Below are 9,357 nucleotides of genomic sequence, written 5' to 3' on the forward strand. Positions count from 1 at the left end.
GTAACCATTGCGCACTAATTTCATTCTTAATTATTATTATTATTTGTGATAGGCAAAAGGAAAAAAAACGGGATACCTTCACGCACTCTTGGGTTTTAGCTTTCCTTAGCTTTGTTTTAAAAGCTGATAGCCTACAGAGACAGTAAGTTCTGTTGGATTTTCAAGTCATGATGATCATGATATATACTGTCTTCTTTACTTGATCATGCAAGCAAGCACATCAAGTTCTGCTGAATTTTACTTAACTACATGCATGTGTAAATATAACTATAGAACCCTGCAGTCATCATTATTAATATATTCGTCTAAGATTTTAAAAACTGGAGAATTTTATGTTAAATTAATGAAGCTCCTTCCAGTCATCATTCATTCAACCTGAAAGGGAAACCATTCCTTAAGGAATACAGACTAATGTTTCTTGATATATGGTGCAGACATGGTTTATAGGAAAATAAAATGAAACGTATTACCAAAAAAAAAAAAAAAAAGAAACATAAAAAAAAAGAACAATCAAATTAGTAATCTGTAAATATTCACATTCAAATACCATCTACACCACGAATAAGAACCTTACTAGTATATCACACCGAGGCTTGTAGCCCAGTGGTAGCAAGGATTTTGTTCTGCTACAAATATTTTGAGCAATGGAGGAAATTTATTAAGATTAAATTTGAGCTTATTTTACGCAGTGGATGAAAGCGCTTGAAGTGCACATACAAATTATTGTTACAACATCTGCAACCTATAGAGAGAAGAATTATAGAGGAAGACAGGTTACAACAGAGAGAGCTGAAAATGAGAAAGAGGAAGAGAGAGAAAACCAAAGCTTAATGTGTCTTAGTCTCTTTTCTTTGATAGCATGAAGAAGCACTGTCTGTCCGGGAGTGAAGAAAAGATGGAGGAGACTTGTATCCACAACTCACTCACCTCCAGCAATGGTGGCATATGAAGTCATGCACCAATGGTGGAGGTGCGTGGGTACATTTGTTGTGATTATTCCGAAAATCATTTGACTTTGACTTTAATAGATCTCGAACATGCCAAACACCTCAAAATGTCGATTTATAAAATCAAATCATTTTTTTATATACATATTGCTAAAATGTTGTGAAATTTGGGATAAAATGCTCATTATTATACATAATTTTTGGATTCTTTAGATATTATTGACTTGAATTGATGTGCGTTTATGATTTGAGATAATTTTCATGAATATTGAATTAGACATGAATATGATGAGAACTTATTTTGAATGATTGAAATTATTTTGTCAGGAGCTTGTTAAATTTATTGAATATTTGATTTGATCTTGTTTTTAATGTGAATGAATATGGACTTATTAATTTTGATTTTGTTTGTTGGATGGGTGGATGGGATAAATTTTTGAAAAGTTGTAATATGAGGTTATTATGTGATTTAAAAAAAAAATGATGAAATAAGCACATTAAGGATATATTGGTGAAAAAATGATGATGATGAAGAAATATGTATATATAAAAATAATTAATCAACCCAAGATGGTATGTTCTAACTTTAAGCCTTTTCTTCTTGATGTTTATTAATAAAGAACAATATAATAATAATAAAATAAAATAAAATAGTCCTTGTATTAATTGCTCTTATTAATTATAAATTGATACAATATGAAATGGTCTTATACCAAGCCCCATCTTCGAGATGTCGATTATCGGGTAATAGTACCCATTAATATTTCATCAATGAATTAATTTTTTATATTAATTATTAATCGACATAGGATGATATGGTTTAATGTTAGGTCCTGGTATTTGGATGTCAATAAATGAATAATAGTATCAATTAATACATAATCTATATGATATTAATTAATTAGATCTCTACATAATCATTCCGTTACACAATTTCACAAATTCAATTGATAATCTTATCATTTATTAATGGAATGGTCTAATATCAAACCTTTTCTTTGGATGCTATTTAATAGATAATATGATTTTTTTCAAACCATATTAAGTCTCATATATAAGTGTGCCTATTCTAAATAATCTAGGATGGAATAATTTAAAATTAGATCTTATCAATTGAACATTATCTAGTCAATTGATCATGATCATGAATATCTCAATACCTTATATTAAATGATTCTATGATGTAAGACCCTATTTTTCAAATGTTAATTAATAAATTATAGGGCCAATTAATATGGTCCACCAAATGATCCGAGATGATAAGGCTCAATATGGGGCTCTAGTTTTTTTACTTTGTTTTGTGGGTAATGACAATACTTTGAATAAAATGCATATCAATTTAGGCAAATCATATTAAAATATATTTATCATTGAAAATAAATAAAAATACAGTTTATCTTAAATAAAATATATAAGGTGGTATCTATCTTTTCATTACATAAATAATCAGTTCATTATCCAGAACCTCTGAAGACTAATTAGAGTTTCTAGTTACTATAAAATTAGGTGGCAACTTATATTTTTTTTCTTTCTGTTTAACCCCTTTCTACAACTTAATTAATATTTAGGGACAACTTAATTAATATGAATTAATATGCCATGAATCTTATAATTATAATACTTTTATAAATTTGTTCGTATAATATTTGTCTAAGTACTATATATCTTTATTCTAGAGTAACTAAATTAAATATAAATAAATATTAAAAATAAAAAATAATTTTCTTAATATAATAAAAATATTTTTATATGAATAAAGTCAATCATCTAACCAATTAATTGATTATAGAAAACGTACATCGTTAATTCTAAAAAAAGGCCCTCCGAACGAAACATCAAAGTAGTAGGGTGAAAATTAAGTTCTGAAAATTTTATTCAAAGATCATTGACGGTCACTAGCCTACAAAATTAATTTAAATAGTCTACAATACCCATTTATCCTTTCACTTGAACTTCAATCTGTCAAACAGGTCCATGTATTAATTCATCTGTTAAAATCCTCCTTCAATCCCATATATATGTGGGTGTACGGGATGGATTAAGGTTCTAGGTGACTAAATTTCATTAGGTTAAGCAACATCTGCAAAAGAGGAACTTTCCAGCAATTTTACGTAGGCTCATGTCTCTGACATCTACTTCACAAGGAGAGTAAGGGGCCACAAACACCATAACTCGATATTTCCAACATAATGTGGTAGAAATAAAGTTCACCAGTAAATAAAGTTCTTGTCCCATTCATAGCAGTATGTGTGCCAGTAAATGAAGTTCAATAGCACTGGTTATCCTCGACACAAAATGTGTTTGTGCTTGATTTTGAGCCCGTAGAAAGAAACAAAAGCAGTGCATCCTTATTAGGCTAGCGTAGATGCGTGGAAATTCTGAAACTTTGTCAGGAAAAAATTAAAACATAAAGAGGTTCCGAGCAGTGTCACCTATCATTTTGTCTTAATGGGGAAAACAGCAAACAAAAAAGAAACAGTACTAGGAGCTTATCTAAACATTCTGCGGCGTGACATGGATCCATGTCCTATTGCGTAGAGAGAAACTACTTATTCTAAATCCATATTGCACCTGCTTGAATAAGCAATGGGACTAGTTGGTTCTGGATGTGGAGGCTCATCACCTGCCTTTCGTTACCAATCAGCTGTTGGCCTATGAACACAGCAGGAACACTCTGTCGGAACCCCATCTTTACTAGTTCCCTTTCGATTTGTTGTCCATTTGGAATTTGGTCTAGTTGATAAATCGTTGGATTTGCTCCAAATCCACGCATAAGCGACTCGATGGAGTAGCTCATGCAGCAAGAACTCTTGCTGAATATCACCACTGGCTTCTCTTGAACCATTACATTCACTACATCCATTGTCACAAAGGTTTCAAAGAGTTTGAAGTGGTTGTTGAGAGACTTTAAAAGGCTTGAGACGGGTGTATGTTGATGTAGATAGTTGAGACTCTAAAAGGCTTTGTTATGAGTAGCTTGAATACCTGTGGAGATGGAGGCTATTTATACTGTCCATTTAAATGGTTGAACTCCACAGAGGGATAGAAAATGAGGGTTTGACGAAAAACTGTTAAGAAGATGTGCCATTAGATTCCCCAGTTGCCTAATTTAGGATTTACTTGATTAAGACCTCCCTAGCTTCCTTCTTAATAGCAATTTGCATGCGAGAAAAATGTGGTTTTCTGCTCTAATAACAGGACTTACATGACCCATTTCTTGATTCAACCTGTCCAATAAACTGTACAAACATAACTTGCTTGCATTACAATATTAGTAATTAAACGTTCAAGATATAATAGTTCTTGGCCCCAACCTATAAGCTAGTAAGATTTTTTGATTGGGTGAATCATTTGCATTTTTCCATGCCATGGAGACCTCTTTAACTTGTGGGCAAGCTTTGGGTTGGGAAGTCCAGGCAGCAATTTGCAATTTCGATTAATCAAGATTTTTTTCTTCTTAGTTTTCCCGTTAAAAAATCGTATAGCTTCAGTTCTATCTAATTTTGAGCATCTGCATGCTGAGGTGGAGATGGGTTGGGTTTATCCACTTGAATAAGACACTTTCCTCTACAGCAAGATTCGCACAAGTGCAATTTGAAGAAAACCGAAAGCTCGAAAAAAATGATGCTTTTAGAGAGACCTGACTCAATACTCTTCCCTTAGCAGCAGGGTGATGTAACAAAAACCACGTATTTGTTGATGTATACCAGAAGATGAACAAGGCACCAAGTGGAGCCACCACATTATCGATTTCTACACATTGCAGAACCTTTGCCATACTTTGTTTAAAATTAGGATAAGCTATTAAATAAGATCTCAGCATATAATTTATATTATTTTCTAATTGGTTTCTTTCAATATACTACCTTTGCCATACTTTGTTTAAAATTCTGAATCCTGGTAGATAGGCTACAAAAACAAGAACATTTCCTTCAAAGCAACAGCTTGAGCAAATAAGAATAAAGCACTCTGCTCTCACTTATTGTCAATTCACTCTCTTGTCAACGTTTCTAATTCCTCACATGCGCTGCGATTTAAGTTTACACATAGATTGATTCTTATTTTATTTCATGAATAGAACTTCTAAAGAAATGGGGTCAAGTAGAATTACTTTCCTTTAATGTAATGATGTCAGTTAATATTGTGTTTAAAATTTTAAAATTCATGGACAAACTGATGATGGAAAGATATTCCCCATGTGAGAATACCTTGAGAATTCAAGCATGAACAACTCTATTTGCAAATACAGTTCCATCATCGTCACCTTTTCTTTTGGGCTCACACAACTTCGAATCATTAGTACTGTGATGTAGCCCCTCTTCCAATTTTCCTAGTGTTAACATCCAAAATATCTATTTATCTAGGTCACACAAGCTATATCTGCTTCCAGGAAAGAAAAACAGACAGAAAGTACGGAGGATCATCCGCTTGCATAACTGGCTAGATCATGAGATAAAGCCAAAGGCTTCGATTAGCTTGCAGGGCCACTTGAATATGTTTTGCCTTCAACCCAGCTACTAATATTTTCATGTTCATGACTCTTTTCCATCTGTTCAATGTACAAATTAAGCATGATCATGATGCTCCGTCTTATTCTCTCAACATATATGCGGCGTATGCTTCGTAAATGTAATTACAGAACCTGCAGTCTTCGTTATGAACAAGTCTATGAAAATGGAGAATTATAGATTGAATTATTAGAGCTCTTTGCAGTCATCATTAATCATGCTTTGATGCCATGCTATTAACAGGAAAATGACAGAGAGGATAAGCACAGCTGCTGAGGAAGCCAGCCAAGAATGTCAACTTTGGTGAGTCAAGTAGGGTTGTCTAGAAATGGAATATGAGAAAAGGCTGAACGCGAGCGAGGACGGTTCCTGGCATCACAGATATAGATCAAGATTCTTGAGATATCATATCAGCAAAATATCCATCTTGTCGGAAATTTCATTTTTGTGAGCTACCTCCATTTAATGCTTTAATTTCTAGACGATATTAAAGGAAAATTTAAAACCATACTTTCACGTTTCATTAATGTGTGTGTAATCATGCAAGTACAACAAAATATATGAAAGTCACATCAAGATTTCTGTATGAAGTCACATCAAATTATATGACAGGATCAGTTTCTTATCGATATATACTAATTATGCCCTAAATCTCCAGTTAAGAAGACTACTCATGACAGCACGATGAATTTCAATCTCATGATATTCTTCAGTTGGATACAGGCATCTTACTTTTTACTTTTTTCTTTTTCTTTTTTTCTTTTTTTTTATCACATGGTTTACTTTTCCATGTTCCTAGTTGTTTTACGGTTAGGAGAGTATATATCCAAGAGCTTGTTTCGTTTTCCAAGTTGTCATTTATCTATATATATCTTTGCGAACTATGCAGCTGCACATCACTATTTACATATATTGGGATATCCTTATACAAGGATAAAATAAATAAAAAAATAATTGTAAAAAAAACTTAAGCCGACCTAAATTGATATTTCAAACTCGTGACCCGAGTTCTGAGGCAAGCATTTCATAGAAAATAAACCCAAATAAATCATAAAGTCAAATTCAAATTCTAGATTAACAAAATTTTAATTAATAAAATATTAAGAGATAAAATCAAAAATAAAATTTCCAATATAAAAAGCTTAAAAACAAAATAAATAGCAATTAAAAAATGCCCACCAGATCATTATACTCTCAAACCAATCCTTGAGACAGATCCTCCATAAATTAGAAATATCTGGATGACTAGTAAAATGGACCATTAAACTAAGATAATTTGGATTTTAATACAAACCTCGACCAACCATAAATGGTAAAACTTTAATAAATATTATTGATAAAACCTTATCAAATTTTATTGATAAATGTACTTTTAAGAATTCAAGGGATATATTTGAACTGCAATCTTCAATTATAGCTTTTACTACACAAGATGCACCAATTAAATAACCACAACAAGCCCCACTTATAACTTTTATGTTTATGGATCTTCCAATATCAATGGAAGTAGAGGTGGAATATTGTGATTAGTCTAGAAGAGCAGGTCTTTAAATCTAAGGTTTGCTTTGAATTCCTAGCTATAAAAAATGTGTCAAAATACAAAGCTCTTCTAGGTGGGTTCTAGTAATTGGGTTGTGTTTATTAGAAACCCTAAATGCGTATTCTTTAGAAGTTTATAATAATTCTCAACTGGTGGTGGGTCAATTTCAAAGAATATATAAAAGCAAGGAACCTACATTCCAATTATATCTTTGGAAAGTTTTACTTCACTTGAAAAATAAAAACAAAAAATTTTCAATCAACGAGTAAATCTCCTATTAAAATTGGCTAGTTCTAGATCTACATAACACCTTTTAACCTAAGTTGGGTTACATCTAAGGTCTCGAGTATCCAAGACTAAAGAATCCTATTCTAGAACAATTACATGAATTATTCAATTATGAGGTAATGATCTCCCTACACTTGTATATGTATAAAAGGTCTCTTAAAGGATCTACCCCACTTACCATCTCATTAACAATATGTAATAGATGTTTGTCTCCTATTAATGCCATCGAAAGCAAAGGACTTTTCAGTTATTTTTTTCTTTGAAAACGACAAGGTTTAAGTGTATAAATACCCTTGAATCATTCGGGTAAAGGGCTCAAAACCTTTTTATTTTTTAATAGTTTTCATATATTTTAGAGCATTAATCACCCTAAAATACAAAAACTAACATTATTTGTTCTTGAAATTTAAGGTTTTTTAAGTCATTTATTATATTTTTTATAAAATTAATGATTTTATCATCAAAGTATTTTTAATATATATAAAATATTTAATCACTTACAATAAAAAAAAATGAAATCTAAAATGTATAATGATGAATTTTTTTTATTATATCCTATATTCATACATAGCTTATTTTATAAAATATAACTATATATATCATGAAACCATTTATAATTCCATTACATACGAAATAAGGTTGTAAAATATTTTTTACTATTCCATGAAACCATTTATAATTTCATTACATATGAAATACATCCGACAAAAACTATAACTTTAATAATATTTTTAGCATGTAATAAAATTGAATAAAATATTAAGGTATAAAATTTAATCTAAACTATTTTTTTTTTAAATGTTAAAAAAAAAAAAAAAAAAAGAGTTCCGCAAGCAAGTGAACAGTGCAAGAGAACTGCACTGTTCACTATTTTTTAGTAAACAATATACGTAATTGCACTGTTCATGTTAATTGCACTGTTCATTGAACAGTGCAATTAACATGAACAGTTACAAAAGCACGAGAACGCAGGCTCAGAAAAGTGTTTTCCAAGAATAAAAACCGGAAAACACTTTCCTGAGATTAATGTTAACATTTCCTTTGACCAGAATTTCCTTTCCTTTGACTCACTTTCCATGTATTTGCCAAACATGGGAAAGTGAGGAAAATGGTTTCCAGGAAAGTGAATTCCTGGAAACAAACATGGCCTAAGTCTTCTAATTAGACTGTTTTTGCAGTTAATTAAGATTTATCATTAATTTTGATGCTTCTTGAGCTAAAAAGAAGAAAATTATTTATCTAAATATCTTGATTAATTATTACAAACTAAATATCATGTCACATAAATATTTTGGGTTCTGAGACATCATCCAATTATCAACTGAATCTCTGCAAATTAAAGGCAATAATTAATACCAATGTGCTCAACCAATGTTGCGAATGGATCATGTAATTAAGCTATAAGTCTCCTTTATTTAGCATCCACTAGCATTTAGTACAGACCGGAGATAATAGTAGGACATGGTTGCCAGAAATTTAAAAAAGAAAAAAGAAAAAAAAAAGTTAATCCTGACCGCTGAAAAACGATCAGGTATTCAAGAGACTCTATAAAATATATATCTAAAGCCTTGTTCGATAATGTATATTCAAGCCCATCAAAATTCGAGCACTAGCAAACAGTACTGAATTAAAGCAAGTGCAAATTTGATGACTTATGGCTGCCATTTGATCAAATCCATATAGCTCCCGCCTTCCTGAGCAACGGGGCTAGCTCATTCTTGACCTGTAAGCTCATGACTTGCTTATCACCACCAACAAACTCTTGGCCTATGAAAACAGCCGGTACACTTGGCTGGCATCCTAGCTGCACTAATGCCTTTTCAATTTGCTTCCCGTTTGGTATTTGATCCAGCTCATAAACTGTAGGATTTGCCCCGAAGCTCGATATAAGTGTCTTAATGGAGTGGCTCATGCAACAAGTGCTCCGGCTAAAGACCACCACGGGCCTGTCAGCAACCAGCCTTCTCACCATATCCATGTCTACGAAGAACAGAAGTTGGCAAAGTGAATGTTATGACTTGTGAAGTTTGTTGTGAGAGATTAGAGGGCTTTGCTTTGAAGAACTTGTCATCCT

At 31.9% G+C, this 9,357-nt stretch overlaps 2 protein-coding genes across 2 annotated transcripts; both read right to left on the reverse strand.

Moving 5' to 3' along the window:
* Window positions 1-2,848: 2,848 nt before the first annotated feature.
* On the reverse strand, window positions 2,849-3,906 carry LOC118041440 (monothiol glutaredoxin-S6). Its single transcript, XM_035048780.2, has one exon. It carries the CDS (start codon window positions 3,808-3,810, stop codon window positions 3,502-3,504), a length of 309 nt encoding a protein of 102 aa, XP_034904671.1. The 5' UTR covers window positions 3,811-3,906; the 3' UTR covers window positions 2,849-3,501.
* A 4,760-nt stretch (window positions 3,907-8,666) lies between these two features.
* LOC118041439 (monothiol glutaredoxin-S6) lies at window positions 8,667-9,357 on the reverse strand. Its single transcript, XM_035048779.2, has one exon. The coding sequence runs from the start codon at window positions 9,259-9,261 to the stop codon at window positions 8,953-8,955; it is 309 nt and encodes a 102-aa protein (XP_034904670.1). The 5' UTR covers window positions 9,262-9,357; the 3' UTR covers window positions 8,667-8,952.

The sequence above is a fragment of the Populus alba genome, chromosome 14, assembly GCF_005239225.2.
Source record: "Populus alba chromosome 14, ASM523922v2, whole genome shotgun sequence".
In the NCBI taxonomy this organism is placed as follows: domain Eukaryota; kingdom Viridiplantae; phylum Streptophyta; class Magnoliopsida; order Malpighiales; family Salicaceae; genus Populus; species Populus alba.